At 38.5% G+C, this 23,746-nt stretch overlaps 1 protein-coding gene across 6 annotated transcripts in view; it reads left to right on the top strand.

Moving 5' to 3' along the window:
• Positions 1 to 424: 424 nt before the first annotated feature.
• unc13a (unc-13 homolog A (C. elegans)) overlaps positions 425 to 23,746 on the top strand; it is a 56,172-nt gene continuing 32,850 nt past the window's right edge. For 4 of the 6 annotated variants that reach the window (XM_015051715.1, XM_015051695.1, XM_015051706.1 and 1 more), the window contains exons 1-21: positions 425 to 843; positions 6,552 to 6,581; positions 6,682 to 6,781; positions 7,877 to 7,994; positions 8,395 to 8,518; positions 8,834 to 8,904; positions 9,173 to 9,227; positions 9,951 to 9,980; positions 10,923 to 11,118; positions 12,307 to 12,426; positions 14,395 to 15,204; positions 15,637 to 15,730; positions 16,485 to 16,531; positions 16,680 to 16,758; positions 18,714 to 18,719; positions 18,945 to 19,019; positions 19,121 to 19,340; positions 20,508 to 20,735; positions 20,949 to 21,090; positions 21,400 to 21,569; positions 21,736 to 21,851. In XM_015051715.1, the coding sequence (XP_014907201.1) occupies positions 822 to 843; positions 6,552 to 6,581; positions 6,682 to 6,781; positions 7,877 to 7,994; positions 8,395 to 8,518; positions 8,834 to 8,904; positions 9,173 to 9,227; positions 9,951 to 9,980; positions 10,923 to 11,118; positions 12,307 to 12,426; positions 14,395 to 15,204; positions 15,637 to 15,730; positions 16,485 to 16,531; positions 16,680 to 16,758; positions 18,714 to 18,719; positions 18,945 to 19,019; positions 19,121 to 19,340; positions 20,508 to 20,735; positions 20,949 to 21,090; positions 21,400 to 21,569; positions 21,736 to 21,851 (2,853 nt within the window). In that variant the 5' untranslated portion in view covers positions 425 to 821. The remainder of the gene's footprint in view (positions 844 to 6,551; positions 6,582 to 6,681; positions 6,782 to 7,876; positions 7,995 to 8,394; positions 8,519 to 8,833; positions 8,905 to 9,172; positions 9,228 to 9,950; positions 9,981 to 10,922; positions 11,119 to 12,306; positions 12,427 to 14,394; positions 15,205 to 15,636; positions 15,731 to 16,484; positions 16,532 to 16,679; positions 16,759 to 18,713; positions 18,720 to 18,944; positions 19,020 to 19,120; positions 19,341 to 20,507; positions 20,736 to 20,948; positions 21,091 to 21,399; positions 21,570 to 21,735; positions 21,852 to 23,746) is intronic. The other 2 variants (XM_015051724.1, XM_015051732.1) reach the window with 2 other exon arrangements.

Below are 23,746 nucleotides of genomic sequence, written 5' to 3'. Positions count from 1 at the left end.
CTGAGACGTATTATCTAAATACTTTTTACAATTGCAGATACATCGACATAATGTAATGTGATAGTGTAAAATATTAGCTGTTATAAATGTGAAGCATTATTTTGTAACGAACATGAACCCGTAGGAGCCAGCACAATTGTTTTCTTATTCAGTAAAGTTTTTATTTTTTGACTTTATCCATGTCATAATATTCCCAAAGACACCTCTGAAGACAGAAGAGTTTAAACTGAGATTAAATTACAATCAAGGGCCAGTATTTACAAATTAGGTAACTTTTGATGGCAATGATATTACTTAGGGGTGTCAGTTAAAAAGACGCGGAATACAAGTATAGATCACATATTTATTATTGTTCAACTAGATTTTAAAAGCTCGTAATGTGCCAAGCCCCACACCACGGCCACGCGCTCTGACGTCACCGCTGTCCGCGCAGCTGGTGGTGCTGAAGCTGAACAAGATGGCTGTTTGCTGGGGACCGGAGAGCTGAGGGAGAGCGGGAGGGGTGGAAAGAGGCGCTAAGAAACGCCATAAAGAGAGAAAGACAGGGCTGCGACGCCGGCGTTCCCTATCCGAGTGAGAGGACGGTCGACGGTTTGTTTCTTTTTCTTTCTTTCTTTTTCTTTTTTCTTTTTTTTTTTTTTTTTTTTTTTGCCGGCTGTCACGGAAACAGTCGGGCTCCGCTGCTAACCAGCGACGCCTGGCTTCACCCATCTCCAGCCCAACCGCTCATCGTTCCCGGGCTGCCTTCAGCACAGATTAGCACTGCCAATTAGGAAACTGCTGAAGAAGCTGGAGTCTGGACTAAAAGGAACGCATAAGAAATGTCATTGCTGTGTGTTGGAGGTGAGACAAACCTAACAGTGTATGTATTGGCACGATGTACTGTCAGTTTCTTCGACCAGCTGGTCTGAGCATATAAAATAGCTCCAAGGAGTATCTTGAGGTTTATTGAAGAAAGTTAAAAATTCAGTCACCTGCATTAAAAATACTCTTAGTGAAAAATGGTGTGGAATAAATGCTAAATGGTAGTGTAATATATTTGGTTAGTGCACAATAATTGACCTAAAGAAAGTGAGTAATGTGGAGTCTAATGAGTCCTTAGGTGGATATTACAGAACCTGGCACGAAACAACCGGATCGATATTACAGATTAGTCCAGGTGTGTGCTCTTGGCAACCTCTGTCAAATATAGTAAATCAAGATGTAATCTACTTTTAGCTTGCTCCTTTGTAAATTGTTTTGCTAAAAGAAAAACAGGTGGTATCTTTACTTCTTTCCTTGATTTTATGGAAAGCACCTACTAGAAAACAACTGGTTATATTCATGGCAACCAGTTCTCCCCATGTAGCTAATGTGAAATAAATTGTTAATCTTTTTTTAAATACATTTTCCAAATATGTGTTTGAAATTTTATGTTGTATGCTGTATTTCTCTGGATGAAGAGTGGATGCTAAAAGAGATTCAGTCCTTGAAGGTTGTGGATTTAGGTGTGATTTAATGACAGGTATGGTTTTTCTTTTGCACCCTTTTTTATGTGGACCTGTAGAGGTTGGGTAGAAAATCTATCGCTCAGCTTGGTAAATGGTATAATAAAAATAATTTTGTTGTCTGATAAGAGCTAAATTGATCTCTATTAAGTGCCATGTGGCTTATGTTCTAAAACTACTCTACATTGTCAAAAGTACTGGGTTATCCATCCAAATCATTACATTTTCTTGCTACTAACTACCATAGTGTAATAAGTGAAAGCATTTGGACATGACAGCAACTCAGTAACAAAGTGGTAGGCACCGCAAAGTCAGAGAGCGGGGTGAGGGCATGATGAAGCTCATGGTGCGCACTCAGCTACTTTCTGCAGAGTTAATAGCTACAGACCTCCAAACTTCATGCAAGCATCAGATTAGTTCAAGAACAGCGCTTCATAAAATGGCTTTCCATGGCGGTGCAGCACTGGACTCTGGAGCATTAGGGATGAGTTCTCTGGAGTGATGAATTATGTCTCTCTAGTCTAGTGGCAGTCCAGTACCGAGTCTGCGTTTGGCGATTGCCACGAGAACTGTACTTGCCTGACTGCATTGTATCAAGTGTAAAGTTTGGTGCCAGGGTGGATATGATTTGTGGCTGTTTTTTTTGTTTTTATTTTTTTTTAAGTAATATTCAGTAATAGTCACGTTTATTTTGCATTATTTGAGAAAATTCATAGGATTGCTTACGTTGCAAACACTTTTAATAACAAGGTATACGTACAAAGCCCTCAATAGGTGCCTCTAGTAAAAGCCATTGTAGGACATGGTAATAGCAGTGTCACTTTTTGGTACCTTGGGTATGTTATTATGGACCTGCCTGGACTTGGATAGCTTGAATATATTAGTGAATTGTGAATTCCTAAATAATGAAAAGTGTTCTCAATCTGTCCATGAACTGAATATGGACAGACACTTGATCATCAAGCAAAGCAAGACATTAGTCAAATTAAGCTTTTATATTGTGTATGTCAAAAATTGATCTAAAAAAGATGTTTATCCTTTAAACTGCAAAACGCCTGAGAACTGAAGCTATTGTGTGCAGAAGAATGTATTCCACCAAGCATAACAGGGCTACCAAAAGATTAAAAGCGCTGAGTCTGGCATAAGAAGACTTTGGTAAAATAAGTTACCCTTTTACCAAAGAGTAACTTATTATTTGCCTCTCAGTTATAAATTATTGGATTATTTTTTCTGATCATGCTTAAAGTTTGACAGTTTCAACCCTTCATAATAGGTACTTTATCCTCAAACATGTGCACGTAGTACTGTACCTACATGTTGAGACTGAAGGTTCATTGATGGTCCTGTGTCTTCAGTGGTTCTTAAGGTCAATTTAGACATTTTCCAATTACTTTTTTGAGACCCGTTAGAAAGCCAGCAGCTATTTGTACATCAATAACATATTGGTTTGTCCTGGGTGGGGGAATACTTGTGAAATAATTGGGATAAGTTTCATGTCTTTTCCCACTTTTGCCTCAGTGGTGATGTAGTATTAACTACTCAGAGTTGTTTACATCCCCTAACATGTCTTGTGTTGTTAAAAGTAATCTGTGAAATGATAAACTGTGTCACTGAAGCTGAGTAAGCACAATTAAATCTGTCAGCAAACCTGTTTGTGACACCCAGCTGCAAGATGGCAATGTACACGTCAGAAAAATACAATGTATACTAAGACTATAAGAAGGATCGGTTCCACATTGTCTCATTAATATCTATTTTATTAGTACATTTGTGTAGAAATTAGATAACCTGATTTAAACATGATTATGGTATGACACCATGCCATCTATGCGGTGCTGGGGAAGGTTTATATAGACACATCACAGGGATGAATGTAATATTTATTTGGAGCCTAGAGAAATTCACTTACATCTGTTTATTAACCTTTAGAGTGAATTTAATCCAAACTGTTTCCTGTATTTTAGTTCAAGAAAGACAGAAACTATAGACACTCCAACAAAACACTAGCTTCTTCTCCAACTTATTCTAAATTTAGGAGCGTACTCGTTTATTTCTCCTCAGTGAAGAATGAGAAAGGGAATTGCTGTGGATGCAACTCAACACAATATGCAACACTCTTTTCTTCACTGTGTTGTAAACGCGGCAGTGTTGGTTTAGCCTTATGCCTGATAGCATGTACTCCTCCAACACCCCCATCTACACACACACACACACAGACACACACACTCACCCCTCTTCTCCCTTTCCAGCACCCCTCTCCCCAGCCTTGTCACACTAGAGCGGTTATTTTTAGAGTTGAGGATGCAGCTCACTCTGACTGCATCCGGCGGCTCCACAGAGAGATTAATGGAGCACAAGCAAAAGAGATAGGAAGGGAGTGCACGTGCACACTCACCACATGGCAGGGGAAGCTTGTAGGAGTGAGTGATGGCGTGAGATGGAAAGGGCAATGACTGGATGAGGATAGGACGCTGTGCGAGAGGATTGGCAAGTGAGCCGCTAAGGTGCATCTGTTAATGACTGCTAGTATTCGCATGCCGGTAAAATGTGAATTGACTGAATTAAGTCTCGCTCATCCTTCAGATGTGAATGCTTTGTTGGCGGGCAAACATCTGGAAGATGTTTTTCCTTTGAAGTTGGCTAAGAAGTGTATGCTTCACCACGCCACCAGCTTTGGCACCTGACTCATGAATCAGAGCCATTGTTGTGGCAGAGATTGGCATCATCCTAGAGGTTTGCTGGGGAAAATGCTATTTTAAGAAACCTATTTGTCCACCGTGATTATCGTTCCTGCTTTCACTGACTGAGAAAATGACTCAGAATGTGTTGCTTTGTCATTATCTCTCTTCAAATCCAGTTTAGTTTTTGCTTGACTGAACAAAAAGGATTTATATTTATTTACTACTATCCTGGACAGTTTGACTGACAGTTCTGTATTATTAAGTGATCCATAGTCAAACTAAAATTGTAATTTTATTTTCAAGATCGAGACAAGTACGAAAAGTGGAAGATGTGTTTTTTTAAAACAACTATCTATTTAATTTATTTTTGCCTGGACAGGGGAAATCTGGCTCTGTTCTCACAACACTCCATAAAAAACAGACTCTATAATATGTTGCCTTTTGGTACATCTATTATGCAAAGCACTGGGTTTAATGATTTAGATGTTAGTGGTCGACACACTGACTGAGAACCCACAAAATTGCAAACACTCAAGAAGCAATAGTGGGTATTCCTAAGGTAGGAAAAAGGTTAACCACTGCAAAGACATGAGTAACAGTTTAATCTACAGCTTCTCCACATGTTAGGTTCACAAAGCTGCTCATGCAGTTCCAGGCATCATCAGCTGTTCTGTTTTTTTTTTTTCATCATGAAATGAAATAATAACACTGTAAGCAACTTACCTCCACATCATCAAACTTCCCCGCAAATTAACAGCTGAATTGTTGACATTTTGGCAATGATCCCAAACACACACCAAAAGTGGCTTTTAGAATGGATAAAGCGGCTAAAATTAAGCTTCTGATGTGGAATGGCCTCAAAATTAAATATTATGAAGAGTAAATTATACCTAACATCTATGCTTGCGCCAGGAAACTAAACAGTTAAGCTAAACTTGACCAAGTTTCCTGGCTGCTGTGCAGAGCTGTTATACGATGTATTAACAGTCTTTTTGATAGACATATAGTTTACATATAGGCTATATAAAAAATGCCCTATTGTCGAGTGCAATAGGACAATTTCCTTTTTATAGCAGGGTTTTTTCCATGATGTATCACTTCTGTATAATCTATTTTTTCTAGGGTATTTTCCAACACAGATTAGAACAATCAGTTTACAAGAATTTATTGTAAAACTAGCCACATTTTCTTTCATACTTTGACAATAACAAGGGTTAGCAAAATAGAAAAAAAGTACATGCAAAAATGTCGTTTCTAGAAAAGTGGAAGATTTTAACATGAAAAATAAGCAAACGCCTTAATCACACACTGCCTGCTGTCATCCACATATGTGCCAGGGAATTTTTACAAGTTGGTGTTTTTAATATCTTTTTTTTTTCATATATATTTCTTGTACCTGATTTCCCAAATGCAGTATGAATAAAAACAGGCAATCAGCAGGGATTAAATATCAGCAATCTGAATATTAATACCTCTCTGCTGAACAGGGAGAGGGTAGACATCAGTAGGGGTCAAAATTAAATGAATAATAAATACCAATTTGACATCAGTGGTGTTTTAAAAGTCATTCTGGTACCTCTAGAGGACTCAGTGTGGGGGGATTGGCAGCCAAACCTTGGCAGTGCTTTGTTCCTCTTCTCAGAGAAAATGACTTTTACTGCTAAGTCTGTCATGCTAAAAACTTTGGAGAGACTTCACACATGCATCTTTTAGAGATAAACCATACGGCCACGCTTGCCCCCTATTGTAACCTTTTACTTTTACCTGCAGAAGGTGTTCCTCTAGGCTCCAAAAAAGTGACTCAGAGACTTTGATGTCTACTGAATGGATGCGGTCTTTCATATTGAGATCTTGGCATTCTACCCATAGAGAACAGAGGAATCCCGGCCTGAGAATTGCAGACCTCCCACCTCATCTCTAAAATGCCAAACTGCTGTCAGTCACCAGCCAGATATACTTTAAAGTGTGTGAGCTTGAGGCAACGATTAGGCTCGGTTTCTGAAGTATTCATACCCTCTGAAGGACTTGAACATAGAACATAATTTAAAACCAAGCAACCTCTACGACAGATCAGGGACGAAACAAGGTCTCAAACTGTCTCATGTAGCTCTGTTCAAGTCATGAAAAGATAATGACATAAATGTAAAAAGGACAAAAATGTTCAAGTAGACAGACATGGTGGGCAAAGACAGTGTGAATAAGAGGAGAGTCCCATGGTAACTTTGAAGAAGTTGCATGCTCTTTATCAAAAGTCATGTTACGCAGCGAACCTCGGCCTGCATCCAACAATTGGAAAACCTTTGCGTTATAGTTGCACCATTAACCTCTTTTAAAACTGACGAAACAGACTAATATCTTGTTTTCTTTTTCAATTTGTACGCAGTAAAGAAAGGCAAGCTCGATGGACCCCAAGGTGAGTTATGAACATTAATGTACATACATTAAGCAAACAAAGAAATATGAACAAACAAAATGTATAAGCCAGGAGAAATTTTTTGCTTCATTTTTTACAGAGAAATTTAACACATACGTGACCTTGAAGGTGCAAAATGTTAAGAGCACCACCATCGCTGTGCGTGGCAGTCAACCATGCTGGGAACAGGACTTCATGTTGTGAGTCGTTTTATTTCGCTTATCTCTCCTGTACCTTCATTTCCACATTTATTCTCTCTTCCTGCCTGCAAATATGTCAACATTAACATTTTACTAAGAGTTTTTCACTGTCCTGATTCTGTTTTTAATGTACTTTTTCTCTTAAATACACTCCCATTTAAACTACAAAAAAAATAAATAAATAAGTTTGCCCTTTTAAAAATGAGCCTTTTTACTTATTTACATCATTGACTTCGTATAAAAGAAACTAAACATGAGGATTAGTTACAGGTTACGCATTTATATGTTGTGCTAGTTTGAGTCAAGCTTGGCTATGAATAACTATGTAATTGCTTAGGAGGATTATTAATAAAACTAATAATTTAGATACAATTTTTAGTGTCAATAACCTTTTGGAGAATTATTTCTTAATCTATTTATCAGTTGACCAATCTGTAATCAGATACTAAAAGGAGCTTTTTGTGGCTTCTTGCTTTTATTCAGCCATCTTCCTGTTGAGGAGTGAGAGGATCATGTAACATGTCTCCACACCCAGAGGATTTTATTCCTTCTAAAGATTTCTTTAGAAGTCAGTAATACTGAAAATCTGCCAAAAACAAAACTGATTCTTAAGCTTTTACTCTGACTCATGTCTCTTTTCTCTGTAGCTACTCTACTATTCAAACAGCAGCAAACCACTGAGTCTGATTACTTTTTCAGGATTTTTGGGAAATGGGGAGAAAATGTTTCACTGAAAGATTTGAAAAATTAAAACTGGTTGTTATAGCAAACGGGACGTACTAAATGTTGAGAGATGCAGACGATTTTATTTGTGGTATGTGTGTTCCTCAAGCTATATGAGCAGTATATGTGTTGTTATGTGAAAAGTTTAAGCTAATTCTAGTTATTCCCACAGGAACACCGTCTCTGCTCTTGTCTGTCCTGTCAGTAGCCTTGTTGATAGTCACCTTTTCTTCATACTGAGTGACTCACTTACCTAAACAGACTGAATCATCCTGGCACACATCCATTACCACATATAAATGCAGCTACTGATGGCGTTATTTCTACTCGGGGGTTTTTTTTCTTTCTTTTTTTTACTTTTCTCATGCACAGTGAAATAAACCGTCTGGAGCTGGGCCTCACAGTGGAGGTCTGGAACAAAGGACTGATCTGGGACACCATGGTGGGAACTGTATGGATCCCCCTTCAGAACATACGACAGTCCAATGAGGTACCTGCTCTTCTCTGTTACCTTGACTGATTGAGAAAAAAAAAAACTTAGCATACTTAAATTAATACAAGATTATATTTTGTTAAAGATCGTATGATCTGTTTTGTAAGGTATTTTGAATTGGTTGTAGTCTGTATGTGTAAATGCAGGGTTCTTTATTTATTTGCTTTTGGAGTATAGAGGAGAGCAATCTTTGGTCAGGATTACTACCTGATGTTCTGCAAACAAACGTTGTGATTATTTTATAGTGGTTACGCTCTACATCTGAAGGAAGGCTTTAATATTCACAGAAGTTTGATTAGAAATTTGAAATAACACATTTTACCCAGAAGCCGCAACACGAAATAAATGTTTTATTTTTATTTTTGATATACTTGTCCCGTCTCATGTTTTTTTACAGGAGGGACCGGGTCAGTGGCTGACCCTGGACTCGAATGTGATCATGGCTGAGAATGAAATCTGTGGAACCAAAGACCCGACCTTTCACAGGCTGCTGCTTGACACTCGCTTTGAACTGCCATTAGGTTTGGTCTTCAGCATTTTTATGAATTTTATCCGTGCAGTTTCTTTTCTGTGTTCAGTATTTGCACAACTTTACAAAGTAAGTGAGACTGCTGGAGCAAGCCTTCTTCTGCTTTGTGTGGAACTGTTTTTAGAAGAAACTTTGCCTTTTAAAATGTATACAATTGCATTTTCCTACACCTTATGGTACCTTATGGTATTTATTCTGACTGTATCCTTCATAATACCTAAAATTAAGACGTCTTTAGTGCCTATGCAATTAAATGAATCAGCACTTGATATTCTAAGGGGAGAAACATGTTTCTGTTTTCCTGTAGATATTCCAGAAGAAGAGGCCAGATACTGGGCTAAGAAACTCGAACAACTTAATGCAATGAGAGATCAAGATGTGAGAATTTCACTATTTTGCGTAAACTGTTAACTAAATGCCACTTGCAGCTACTTATCTTTCTCCTTATAATATAGTCTTCTAAAATACATATTATCCGTTGGATCTAATTCGCCTCCATTTGTGTTTCTCATTTATTTTCCATATCTGCAAGAAAAAGCAGAGCTGTCAGAGCTAAGATCTAGTTTCCCTGAATTATTTTCAAGTCAAAGACCTTTATGTTATTCTCCTAACATGCCTGTTTCCACTGCTTCTCTTTCAACGTCAGTATGCCTACCAAGAAGAACAAGAGCAATCACTCCATGCCCCCTCCACACAGTGCTGTGAGTGTCACCGGTGTCTTCTGCATTCACCTCCCTCTGTGCCGTCACCCGCTGTGTCCTGTTTTCCGCTCTCCCCGCTCCCTCTGCTCTGTTGCCTTGACTCATTGAGAAAAAAGACTAAGCAGAAAGTAGAAATGAAGCTATTAGATTCAACAGAGGATGGGGGGAGGAAAGCAAGGGAAAAACCGATGTGACTAATCATAAATCCATGCCTGCCTGAGCTCCAGAATGACTTAAAATGTGTGATGAAATTGAGTTGACATATGCTGCGTGTCCGACACACGCTTTTGCTGTCTATGTCTGTGTCTAGTGATGGTGACATGGGGAGCAGGTGGAGAAACGTGTGCAGTTCAAGTCCGCTTACAATTGCATTTCTTTCTTTATTCAAATGGAGCTTGTGTTTGTGTGAATGATAACAGCATATATGCGTTTTTTTGCTTGTAGCTACTTTGAAGCGTCAAGGGCAGCTGCTTTTAAAAAGTCGGTTTTTATATAAGCTGCTAGAATGGCCTTGTCTTTCTTTCTTTTTTATTTGCTCATACAAAGACATGCACCCAGTCACTCTTTCATAACTTCTCATCTAATAGATTTGCACCATAAGATGATTATTTCTCAGGGTTGCAGACCTTCATGTTTGGTTAGCTTTGTTGGTGGATTTTTAATATGTTTGAATTATATCTGCAAATAATTTTTTTTACAAGTTAACAATTTCTTTCTGTGCAGGTAATTGGAGTTTGTGGGGAGACCAGCAGAGTAAGTTTCTGTCATGCACTTCTGCTAATGGCTTGTGCAACTGTATTTATTGTCCACATCTCAGTGTAATGATCTCCCAGTGGAGTTTTCCTCTGAGACCGTAAGTGCATGAAAATGGATTTCCTGTTTTGAACTTTGCTCCAGCTCACGTTAAAATATTTTGAGTAAATTATTAGATATATTTAATTAATTTCAGTGAAGAATCATGAGTTACTAGTTATGTTTAGGAGGCAGTAGGAATAATAATAGTCAGGAGAAGATAATCAAAGAGACACTGGTGTAGAATTCGATTTTTCAGTGTATTAAAAAAAGGATTTGGAGTACAAGTTTACATTTAATGTGACTTTTCTTTAGTTTAGATGGGGTGTAAATTGCACATACAGACTCAAATATATAAATATGCTCCAACTAATATTTGGATTAAAGTTGCTCCTCAACTGCATTCATTTTTAAAGAATTAATGCGATTCTAGCTTAACTCCGGCTAGATATTTGACCACTCTCTTATCAGACAAAGTGGGGCCAAGTTCAATTTGCTTTTTAGGTATGTTCTATAATTTTCCAATAGTCTGATTTCAGGGCCATTCCTTAAGCTTAGGCATAAAAACATAGAGAGACATATTTGTACTTGGTCATTATTTTATATTTCTTTAAACTAACAAATCCTTGATCATCCACATAGAGGTTCATCCCACCTCTTTATGTAGACATCTCTGGCACTAACCTTTACAGAAGGTTTCAATCTCACATTTCTCAAGTCTTTCAATATTCTTCATTATTTTGCTCGCTCAACCTCTACAGATTAAATAACATAGCTCTTTACATATCCTTGCTGTTATTAATGTCAAGTTTAACAAGCAACAACATTGTTGGCAACAATTTCTGATCTCTCCAAGCCTCACAACCCAGCTTCGTCTTGTCTCCCACTGTGTTGTGTGAACAGACGAGGACCCAGACAGCGCCGTTGATGACAGGGACAGTGACTACCGCAGCGAGACCAGTAACAGCATCCCGCCTCCCTTCTACACCACCTCCCAGCCCAATGCTTCCATGCACCAGTACCCAATGCGGCATCAGCACTACAGGCACTCCTTCAGCGATGACATCCATGAGCTGGACTACGATCACAGAACCATGAGGTAACATGCATGCTATAAATACTATAAATACACACCAAAGTCTACTTAGGACAGATGGAATATGTCTCTGGAGAGATAATGTATGGTGGTGGTCAGGATTTTTAAAAAAGGTAGTGGTTTTTGTTTTGTTTTGTTCAGTTCTTTTTTTTTTTTTTTGGCTGCAGAAGGACAAAAAAAAACAGTCTTTTGAGATTAGTCATTCCCAATTAAAACAAGTTCTTCCTTAATCAACAAATCCCGTCGGACGTCTGAGACCACCCAGCTTTTGTGGCCTTGTTTTGTTTCGATGTTGTACATAGTAACATCTCCCACTGTGTTCTCCTCCTCTAGAGAACAGCCCAGGCCTCAGTGTATACAAGCATGCTGGGGCTCAGAGTTCTTGTATACAGGTCATGTATGAACTGAAGTGGGCCTTTGTGATTTTTTTTTTTTTTATCGTGTGAATTCATGTGTGTGCGTCTGCATCTTTGTATGCATGTGTGAATGAATGAAACCCCAAGTGATTTCCTCTCGACAGCCTGGTGCAGAAAACTCAATTGCAACAGAGGATCAAAGCAGAAGTACTTCTCAGGAAGGCTTAAATCTACTGTAGATCTTTACCTTAGGCAAGAATCAGGAGGGGAAGTTCATTTTCAAGTGCAATGTCTCTTTTTTTTCTTTCAAAATATGTAAGGATTGGTTCACAAACTAAACAAGTTTTTCTTCCTGTTATCACATTCTACTAACATTATCATAAATGACCAAATATCTCAATTTGTCTGAAAGTTTCCAGAGGTGTTACTCCTTTAGCAATGCCGTAGATAGTGTAAATATTTTCTTAAACGTAGTCATACTTTATAAATCTCATAAACACAATCTTAAACTTAACTTCCTTTTGCCACTCAGGTTGTTGTTTATAAGCTCAGAGTAAGGAAACAATTCCAAGTAACGCTCAAAATACACCTGTCTTAGATTAATAGTGTAAGGCCTGTGGGATCACAGATAAATTGTGCACATCATGGCCGGATAAAGCAAATCAAAACTCCATCTAGTTACTTTTAAATTAAAGTTGTGAACCATTCCTTAACCAGGCAGGCCAGCAGCTCAGACTAGTTCGAGCTTTCTCTGAAAGATTTGCACTGAGCTATACTGATGCTCCTTTTCCACCTCTCCACTCCTCCCCACCTCCCTTCCCGCTCCTCCTACCAGACGCTATGATAGTTTAGACTCTGCCACCAACGGGCGCAGCGATATCGACTCAGGCTCAGGGTCGAGCCGGCGCACCAGTCGTCAGTATTCTCTAGACAGTAGGCACTCTCTGTCGGATAGGTGGGTCTCTGTGCCTCCTCTGCAATTTGTGCTCCTCCTCTTCCTCATCCTGCTCCGGCCTGTGACACCGTCTCGCTGTGACGTCAGTGGTGGACTTGTCCCGTCCTCCTCGCTCGATGTGCTTGCATGCATGCGCTCTTATCCTATCTTTGTATATGTATTTTCTATATATAACTTTATAGAAGACTACTGTTCTTGCTTTTGTCCTTATTGTGCTCTTGGTAAAAAAAACAAAAAAAAAAACTTCTCAGATCCAACCAATGATGCATTGTGTTTATGGCTAGAAAAGCTGTACAGCCTTCTCTTTGTGTGTGTAGGAAGAGGATGAATGATTGACATGATGTGTGGACATGTCTGATATTTCAGCAGTTGGAGGCAGATGGATTAATTGTTGGTTGGAGTCGTTGGGACTGCCTGTAAGAGTCTGTGCGCATCTGTTGTCATGACAGCTTGTTATTACAGCCTCACCCTGTATGTGAGACTTGAGGAAGGGCCCTGTTCTGTCCTGGCCGTTTCACACTTGGTAATTATACACATTTAAATCCCACTTGTGAGTCAGTAAAGGCTGTATTTCTGATAATGGTGCCTTAACAGAGAAGCCAAGAAATGTTATTTTCCCCTTCAGTTTGTAGTTTAATCTTTATTCTTTCAGAAAATAAGAGGTTAAACATGTATTTAGACTTAGCAATAAGGGGAATTTGTTACTATGTGATTCTGGATGTGAGAGAAAGTATGATAGGTTATGAACTGAGAAAAAAGGGAGTGCTGTGGTGGTGTCTGTGACCATTCATCCATACTACTGTGTACTCCCTCTGGCTCACAGCCCAAAAGTCATTATATAGTTCTCTCCATTATTGCTCTTGCACTGTGCGTTATTGAACTAAGACCACTGTTGTAAACATAGACAAAACAGTGAAGTGTGAGTGTTTGTTGCAGTGTGGTTAAGAAGATGTTTTCCTGTGTCTCTGCAAACTCTCTCTGACTCATGGGCTGTCCCAGTGAGTAATAGCCACTTTTGTAAATACGTGTTTTTCACATATTTATCTGCGAAAGACAAATAAATGACCTAAGTTTATTTGCTTTTTCCTCCTCAGTTTTGGAGAGGTGTGTTATATTCAGTTATGGGTTGGTATGAAGATTTTTTTTCTGCTTTATGTTTGAATTAGCATCTCTTGAAACCTTTTATTTCTCTCTACTAAAACACGCATCTTGCTATGAAAAAGATGCATAACTAATCAAAAACATTTGGTTGGAATTACAGTGCAAAATTATTCACGCCCCTTGAACTCACATTTTGTCTGGTTGCAGCCATGAACTTCAAAGTATATTGTCAAGATTTTGTGTAATAGACATGCTCGATTGTGATTTGAGAGGAAATTCAAACATGTTTTTTTTTTTTTTAATTAAAATCTAACAACAACCAGGTGGGGATTATTCAGTGAAGTGGCCATCCTATTTTTTTTTTCAGTAGGTTAAGTTTAGTTTTTATTTATTACTAACATTGACTTAAACCATGTAGTGTGCAAAAACAGTGTATATGCTAAAATTAGATAAAATGCTAATGTTAGCTTAGGTGCTAAGGTTAGCTTAGATGCTAAAGTTAGCTAGTATGTGGGCTTCCTCGAACGTGTTCACTAACTTTGCCTTACTCCATTCAGTCATTTTCCTTCTTCCTCTTCACAAGTATGCACTACTTTGTGTTGGCTTGTCTCATAAAATTCCAAGAAAATGAAGTGAAATTTGTGGTTGCAATGTAATAAAATGTGAAAAAAAAATTAAAAGGGGTATTAATATGTTTGTAAGCTACATTAGTCTTTGATTAGCTGTCTCCCTCCCTGGCCTCAGCAGAAGCTCCTTAACTGTGACAACCTAACTAATCACACAGCTGTGGGGATCCCCTGTCATTTATACTTCAAATCCGTGTGGGTTGTACGTATCTAACACGTCTTTATCTCCCCCTCATGTCAGTCCCACAGACAGCCGCTATGCCTCATCAGCGGAGCTGAGCAGAGGAAGCTCTCAGCTTAGCGAGGAGTTTCCTCCAGAGGACGGTGAAAGCTTTCAAGGTTCAGAGTTCTACGATGAAAACGACTCGTACCACTCCTGCCACTCCTCCGTCAGCTACGGCAAAGAAGACTCCCCGGGCTGGGATGGGGAGGACCAACAAGGGGTCTACAGTGACGAGGGAGGCTATCTCAAAGATGGAGGAGAAGAGGGCGCAATGTATGATGAAGAGGAAGGTGACATTTACACAGAGGAAGGGCAGTATAACTATCAAGATGAGGAAGAGATGCACTACAGAGAGGAAGACATGTATCCACTGGGTGACAAACAAAGCCAAGACAAGGAGCCGACCTACACTCCCTCAGTGCCATCAGTCTCTGCATCCACCTTGATGCCACCATCTGATGGCCTGTCTTTCTCCAGGCCGCCTTTGGAGAAGCAAGCATCTTTGCATCAGCAGAGGCTTGCCCAGGATCAGACCCAGTCGCCCAGTGCAGCTCTTGAACTACCTCCAGTCTCACAGGACAGCGTGTTGCCCTCTGATGCTACAGATTCCAACAAGCCTTCCTTTGCTCCATCACAGCAACAGATGTCTGACACAACATCCTCCCCAATCATCCCAACCCAGGTTCCACCTCAGGACACCAAGCCCCTGGAGCCAGAGCCCAAAGCTGAAACCCCTCTGGAGGACGTTCACCCTCTTGATCAGCCCCCAGCGGCAGAAACTGTGCAGCCTGCTCCTGAGGAGAAAACAGAAGAAGCTCCTGTTCCAAGGTAAAGTCTTTCTATGCTGATCTCGTTGGAGACTCAAAATGTATAAGCTTTCTTAAAGTGTCATTGTTTTTGGTTCACATCCACTGAAAACAGCAAAAATACAATATCTATGAGTAATATTTCTGGTTTGGAGAGTGGTCGCATATCCAGCTAGAATTATTCCAGAAGTTCGCTTGAGATGCATCTTACTAAGAGACTTAAGTATCAGTGGACCTGTACACATGTATTCGGGCTTGTATATATAATTTGTCCCTGTGTTGAGTTTAAAGAAAGTGAACATAAATCTTTGAGTCGATGTCAATGTCTGACCAAATCTGTAAATCCCTTGTGTTAGACACTTTCTGATTCACTTTTAACTAACATATTATTAGCTATCACTACGTGTGATGGTCTAAATTATTCTACTGCATTTGTTTTCAATCCTTAATTCAGCTTCCCAAAGAGAGAAATCATGGAGCCAGGTCCTGCTAGAGCCAAAGCTAACTGGCTTCGCCTTTTCAGTAGAGTACGACTGCAGCTACAAGAGGTACAAACTGCAGATGTTTCAGTATATTATTGTTGTGTCTGCTTGCATACCTGCCAGGTTAATGTCTACGAATTTGCTGTATGTTTACCCTGTTGCTTCTGTGCTTTAATATTCAATTATTTGATCACTATATGTTGTATGAGTCCCTGCATGTTGCAGTGTTGTATTTTACATGTTTACTGATTTTTTGCCCGCCTATTTTTTACAGTTTTTTATCCTTTGCGATCTTATGTGTTGTGTTAGCCTAGTCTCTGTTTTCCCCTCGTATTGTTTTTGCCATTTCATTATTTTCTTTTCAGTTGTTTGCCATCCCCGTAACGATTTGCATGTAGTCCGTTCTGATTACCCATGGCTGGAAAAGACTCTCAGGTGGGTGTAGCCACATGTGTTCCTCTCACAGCACTCACAGATATTTAGGATGATAATGATAAACTCCTCCAAACCTGTAAAACTGGAATCAGGACGCATCTTAGGCAGACCTTTTTCTGTGCATTAATATGATGATGATCAAGGTCTGTTATTATTTTTGAAGAGGCAACCAGACAAAGAACGTGGTTATCATTGAGCTGTAGGAATGATTACATGAGTAGTGCATCTAAGCTGTATGACTATTTCTATGTGTCTGAAGAAAAAACTCATCCTCTTATTTATTTGTTGACAATAGGAAAACATTTTAATTTCTCTGTAGGCTTTAAATGCTTTTCAAGCATTGTGTCTTCTTTGCTTTTTTTTTTTTATTCATCTTTCTCCACAGGCCCGAGGAGAACATGTTGGGATTGCCTCACTGCTTTTGTCTGCCGGGTAAGTAACTATGAACCTGACAACATTATGTCTGAAAATCTATAACTTGTCAAACAAAGGCCAAGCCAGTTGTGTAATTGATTTGTTGTGTCCAGATTTTTGACAGCTGTTATTTGAAATGATAACAGTGGTGTGTCTCTTTTTCCAGCATGGGTGGTGCTCTGTACAGCATTGACAGCATGCCAGACCTTAGAAAGAGGAAAGCAATGCCTCTGGTCAGAGATCTGGTTAGTTTCTGCTCTAATCTCATTTCTGTCTTTTGACTAAGTGTCTCACATCTCCCCAGTCCATCTCTCTATCTCTCTCTCCCTCTTTTGTTTTCATTCCCATTATGTATTCTTCCTTCTTCTATCCTGTGTGTATATCCCTTCTTCTTCCTGTGTGTATTTTAACCCCCTGCAGTCCACTTGTTTTAATAGTATGAAGCACATTTTCTATTGACTGATTGGTTAAGCTGCAAGGATTGGGAGTATGCCATCAAGACAGAGGTCTCTTACTTTTTGTTCAGTTTTAGATAAATATGATTGCACACTTGTCATCAACAAGCATAATTGTCTGGCACTACCTCACTGCTAATATGACTGTAACAAACATAAAACCTTTTCTGAGATATGTTTCTTTGTAAATCCATTGCAAAGTCATTCTTAAAGCACATTAGATCTATATAAGTAGGGAGTGATAGCTTGGTGGGATTTTATTTCCGTACCTTGCTCTTTACATACATTTCAAGAAATAAACTGTGAGTTTATTTTATTTAGGACTTTATTTCATCTTATTATATCCAATTTTTAAATTGTTAATTTGCTTTGTGACACAACTGAGTACAGACAGAAACCTGAATGCCTTACAAAAATATTCACACCCTAAAAGTTTTTTTTACACTTTTTATCATACATTTTCAATATTTTTTTTAGTGTTTTATGTCGTAGACTAAAACAAAGTATTGCTCAATAGTAAATTGGATTCAAAATGATGCATAAATGTAAACTTATTTTTCACAAATAAATGCCAAAAAAGCAGGGGCTTTAGTGAACTCTTATTTACTAATTAGGCATTTGGTGACACTGTAATGTTTTGTGGCCATCAGAATATAAAGGACTGAATGAACACAAAGAATACGCTTTTCTAATTTTTAAAACCACTAATCATTTTCCTAGTATTTAGCAATTATGTGCTACTTTATGTTTGACTGTTACATTAAATCCAGATAAAGTACACTCAGGTTTCTCATGGTAACAGGACAAGATATGAAACATTCAAAGAGGTGTGAAAACCTTTGTGAGGTACTGCACAAATTAATTGCCACAATAAGCTTATTGTGCAGTTTTTATTCCCTTTCCATGGAACAATGGAGGTAAATAATTGCCAACAGTGACTTTCTTAATTATTAATAAGTTTCAGCACTCTCAGGTACAAGCAGACGTAGGCTGGCACACCTACGTTATGCTCCCCCAATGGTCTCACACAAACACACACACACACACACACACTGTTTTGTGAAAGTGATCCCTGTAATTAATTGGAGACGGACGAGTGCCACCTGAATAAGCAGTAAATGTTATTACATTCAGCTATCAAATAACAGCTGTGGTTGCAAGAGCATCTTCATCAAGAGTTATGAATCTCCACATGTAACCGAAGCTGCATCTTCATTTGTCTTGTTGATTGATTTGTACATATTAAATTGGGGCTAGGACTATTTGTTTGCTTAAATAATAAAATAGCAATTCTTATATTTGAACTTTTGTTTCAATTAGTAAAAAAGAAAAACAAAATGACACAAACTCTCTTATGTAAAATATAGAAATATTCAACTTCTGAACTTGTATAACTTAGAAAAGTATGTCATACAAAATTGCTGGTTTACTTCCAGACATTTTGAATGTAATTTATGTTGATCTGTATGGTTGAATAAATAACACCCTAAAAACATTACCCATAACCATTACATTACCCAGTTTCCACTAAATCAAGGTAAATATTACTAACTGAACTGAAAAACTTTGTCATATTTTGCTATTTGATAAAATGTGATTAATCACATTCCACCACTAGTATTAACACTAATACTAAGGCTACAGTTTTGGTTATAGTAAGGTATGTTATCACTGTCTGAATAAATCCGTTTTTCCTGCTGTGTCTAATGTTAAATATCTCCTTCTTTTCTTTTCCTAAACCAAAGGCAATGGTGAGTATTATTTCATATTAAGATATTTTAATTAAATAGTTTGTAAAAGTGTATGTTTGTGTTATCATTTGATTGCACACGTTCGATTAAAGAAATAATATGAAGTTTTACTCATATTACATTAAGTTTTTTGGGCTCACAGATGTGCATAAGATAAAGAGTATAGCATATATGCAATATTACATATAGTATAGTTATTAATTTCCATTCTGCTCATTCACTCAGTCTTTGGTCCAGAACTCCAGGAAGGCTGGCATTACCTCAGCCCTAACGTCCAGCACCCTGCATAACGAAGAACTGGTTTGTTTCCAGTTTACTCAAACAACACACTTTAATGACAGTAACTCACTCTGAGTGTGGAGCATCAGACTCTTAGCGAATCTTTTCTGCTCATTCTGCAGAAGAGTCATGTCTACAAGAAGACCCTTCAGGCGCTCATATACCCGATCTCTTGCACCACCCCACACAATTTCGAGGTGTGGACAGCAACCACTCCAACTTACTGCTACGAGTGTGAAGGTCTGCTGTGGGGTATTGCTCGCCAAGGCATGCGCTGCACTGAGTGTGGAGTCAAATGCCATGAGAAGTGCCAGGACCTGCTCAATGCTGACTGTCTACAAAGTAAGAGAAGTGTTAGGACGAAACTGTGCGTGACATGACGGGTTAACACAAGTGTGCAGAAATAACCTAGCAAGATTGAAACTGTCATAATGAATAAAGACAGATAGTAAAGGCACCCATGTGCCATGTATTAGCTCACGGGTGAATTTTAATCAAAACATTTTCTCACTGAAACTGACATCTACACTGATTGGCTTTGTTTTGTTTTCTATTTTATTCACAGCTATTTGTGTTGTGTTTAAAGCATTCCTGGCCATTTTTGAGACACATGTCGCAAAGACCCACACTGTTATCTCTTAAAAAATTGTTGTTTGCTTATTTTGACTTCTGTTCAAGTAATTCGATTCTTGTTAGAACCAGAGAACTTATAAAATCTGCCTCCAAACACCTTGTGGTTTCTGTCAGAATGCTTTTAGCTTCCCTTTAAGCCACCATGTCTTAATTTAGCTTAAATAAGTTCATGTTAATTAAGGAAGATTGGACAAGTATCCAGCAACTTGTCAATTAATGGTGATATTTGAGGATACATCCATAAATTAGACACTGAAGAAACTTCTTTAAAAGCCCAAAATAATATAACATTTATTCCACTAGCATGAGTAACATTTCACGTTTTCTTCCTTTTCTTTTTCAAAATTAATAGCACCCTAAATCTAAAGATTTTGTTGAAGTGATTGTGTGTTCAGTGAAAGATTTATTGTGTATAATGTTATGTTTTCTATTTATTAACAGAAAAACCATTCAGTTTACTTATTTCTTCTTATGTTCAATATCAAAAACAGAGTCCTCCTCCTCCTTTTCTGTTTCCTTTTTTGTGTGAAAGATATTAAAGGCAGTTTGTCTTTCCTTGACATTTAGCTCTCTGTTTTTGAACAGTTTTTAGCTCAACTTTTTATTGCTTAGAGCTCCGTTTGCTTTTGATTCATGAAATAGATTATAGCTTTTTTCATTTGCGCACATAAACTTCTCACTATGACGGATTAAAATCGATTGAAAATGAATTTCCTAGATATTGAAAACGTTGCTTCTCCATAATGAACTTTTGCTTATGGTGTCATGTATTTATTGTCCCGATCTGTCAACACAATTTATTTGAAATCAAGTTCATGTCATTTATGATTTCTAATCCCTTTCCTGACATAACTTTTTGACTGTCTCTGCAACCAGGAGCTGCAGAGAAGAGCTCCAAGCATGGTGCAGAGGACAGAACCCAGAACATCATCATGGTGCTTAAAGACCGCATGAAGATCCGTGAGAGGAACAAACCGGAGATCTTTGAACTCATCCAGGAAGTGTTTGCTGTCGTCAAGTCCACCCATGTCACCCAAATGAAGCAGATCAAGCAGAGCGTGCTCGACGGCACCTCCAAATGGTCAGCTAAGATCTGCATCACAGGTGAGGGCAAGCCATGTTCAGCTCACCTTGAACGGAGTTGGCCAATACGGTCAGCATCACCGTCAATGGAGATGACGGCTGTGTTGGTCTGTAAAAAGAGACAAATAGTCGTCCTTGTGCCAGGAACACAGGTTGCACATTTTAGTACGAAGCAACTGTTTACACCCAGGTACACACACAGTTACCGTGCATTGTTTCTTCCCTTTTGTTCAGTGTTGTGTGCTCAGGGTCTCCAAGCAAAGGATAAAACTGGTTCCAGTGATCCCTATGTAACTGTCCAGGTGGGGAAGACCAAGAAGAGGACCAAAACTATCTATGGCAACCTCAACCCTGTCTGGGAGGAAACATTTAATTTGTGAGTAATAAAAGACATAAAAGTCACTATACAGGTTGAGACTGTGTAGTTGCTTCAGCAGAAAGTATTCAGTGGTAGATCATACAAAGCCTCAGTTCAAATTTAAGATTTGCAAAAGGCACCCAAATTATATCTTTCGTGTAACTTGCATATGATAATTTGCAATGGCAATTAATTCCAGCATCAATCAGGTTTAACCTTCTCAAGTTTATTTTAGTCTTATTTTTTCTTTGGAGGTCGTCTGGCATGAGTCATGATATCACTGAACTGTTGATGCACGCGGTTTAATCTCTTGTTCCACGTTTCTAGTGAATGTCACAACTCCTCAGACCGCATCAAGGTGCGAGTGTGGGATGAAGACGATGATATTAAGTCTCGTGTGAAGCAAAAGTTCAAGCGAGAGTCGGACGACTTCCTCGGTCAAACTATCATTGAAGTCCGCACTCTGAGTGGAGAGATGGACGTCTGGTATAATCTTGGTATGCTCTGTTTTTTTTTTTGTTCCTGCTTGTTTAAAGTGCAATGATTTCACAGCTTCTGGGTTATCTTACCATGCAGAAGCTGCAAGGGTCACCTAATTGTTACAATTGTAGAAATTTCAGGATGAAGTTGAGTGATGGTCTTTATGTTTTGTGCACTTCGCAGACAAACGTACGGACAAATCAGCCGTGTCTGGGGCTATCCGAATGCGCATTAATGTGGAAATTAAAGGAGAAGAGACAGTCGCTCCATATCACGTACAGTACACCTGTCTGCATGAGGTAATGTTTATCTTTAAAAAAGCCCAACTTTTCTATTGCTGTAGCATAATTTCACACTGAAAAATTAAGAAAAACTCAATCTTTACATTGAGAAAATTTATTCAGTAGGGGAAAAAACTGTTAAATTTGTTTAAACAAAATCACCAGTATCACACTGGTTTAAAGTGCAATGGTACCTTCAGCAATATATATTAAATATTAAATTAAACACAAGTGAAGAATTTTTTAATTTATACTTTTCTTTTTTAAGTTGATGTGCTTGTCTTTTTGTTTTCCGGAGATTATATCAAGGCACATTAGTTTTAGCAAGCCTTCAAAACGGGAAAGACAGCAGAACATGCTCTTCAGGAAAGACCCGCTGATCTCTGTTAGTAAGAAAAGGATGAGAAGATGGTACAAAAACTTTGACATAGCCAGTGAGAGCAGTTATAAAGCTTAAAATAACTGCTTCCTAAGATTAGGAACCTGTGATTACAATAAGAGAGATAACATGGCAATGGTCCTTTCCAGATTAAAATATTATTTTCTCTAAAGAAACTAGTCCCTCTCCTACAAAGCGAAGATAGACACTTTTATGTTCTGACTCTGTGCAGAAGGAAAAAAAACAGTCAATAAATGATCAGCGTTTTGGAGATTTTGCATTTCAGTGGATTATTTTGGTCCAATAATGAGCTCTTGAGATGTTTTTAGTATATTCACTGTTCCTGTCATTTCCTCATACTTCCTCTCTCTAAAAATACCATAGAACCCTAATTTTAACTTTTCCAAATGAGGATTCATATTTACTGTAGCAAAACCAAACATCCCTTTTATCTCGTACTTAACACTTCCCTACAGCCTCCAGCTACGTCTTTCACCTCCATCCCTCTTTTTTTACTGCATTTTTACCACCTGTCTACCTTACTCTCTCCCACACAACAACTTGTGACGTTTCAGCAGATTTTCATTCCTTAAGACTATATGGCCTTGTTCCTCTGCATCCTGCCTGGATAAGATGCTTTAAAATCATTGGAAAAGATTCCCTTTATCAGTAAAGTTTGCAAAAAACTGTTTTTTTGTTTCTGACAGTTCTTGGTTAGTTCAATTGCAAACTACTGAAAAAAAGGACAGAAATATTTCAAGGAACAGGATGAAAAACTAGAGGAATTAAAGGGTGACAGAAATCAAGAGAGAGTTGATCTGAGTAAAAGTGTTGGGACGATGAAAGGTTTGGAGATGACTGAGAGACAAAGAACTGGTGGAGAAGTGAGTCACCATGGGTCTGAAACTGAATCTCTTATGATCCCAACCAGTGGAAGGTGTGGGAGGAAAGTTTCTCAGTGATCCAGCTGCAGTGTTAAAGACCTAGCAACAGGGACAGAGAGCCGGAGAGCACTGAAAAAACTAACTTTAACTAACTGTGGTACGTAAAGACATGAACAATTTGCAAGCTCAAAGCAAGATGCCAGAGAGCACCGAACTATTTTTTTTAATTAGACAATTAATTTAATTTCACAAAACTATCGCGGTAGAAGCCATTTTGTTTGTTAAATACTTAATGAAACATACTTACCGTGTTTGATGTTGGTTGTGAATGACGTATACTCACGAGGTAATTAGTCCAAGTTTATCGTTCAGAAACTACGGCGCCTGTGATGCGCCAAGGCAAAGGTAAACAAAGGTAAAACAACTCGAACAGGTGATCAACTCTAAACCACTACACCTTTTTTACTCTTTCTCTCTATTTGTCATTTAAGCACGCCCATTGCCATGGCAACCGCCACGAGCTGAGCTCCTCGACCCAAGCAGAGATTACGTTAAAAACATAACATTCAGTCCGTTACAATATCAGGTTTTCAGGCTTGATATTTATTTTGCGAACACAGCGGTGGTTGATTAATTAATTTTAAACTCCT

The sequence above is a fragment of the Poecilia latipinna genome, unplaced genomic scaffold (assembly GCF_001443285.1).
Source record: "Poecilia latipinna isolate Pla-1442-1.1 unplaced genomic scaffold, P_latipinna-1.0 Scaffold52, whole genome shotgun sequence".
Lineage (NCBI taxonomy): Eukaryota > Metazoa > Chordata > Actinopteri > Cyprinodontiformes > Poeciliidae > Poecilia > Poecilia latipinna.
This window is presented reverse-complemented; position numbering and strand designations above follow the sequence as displayed.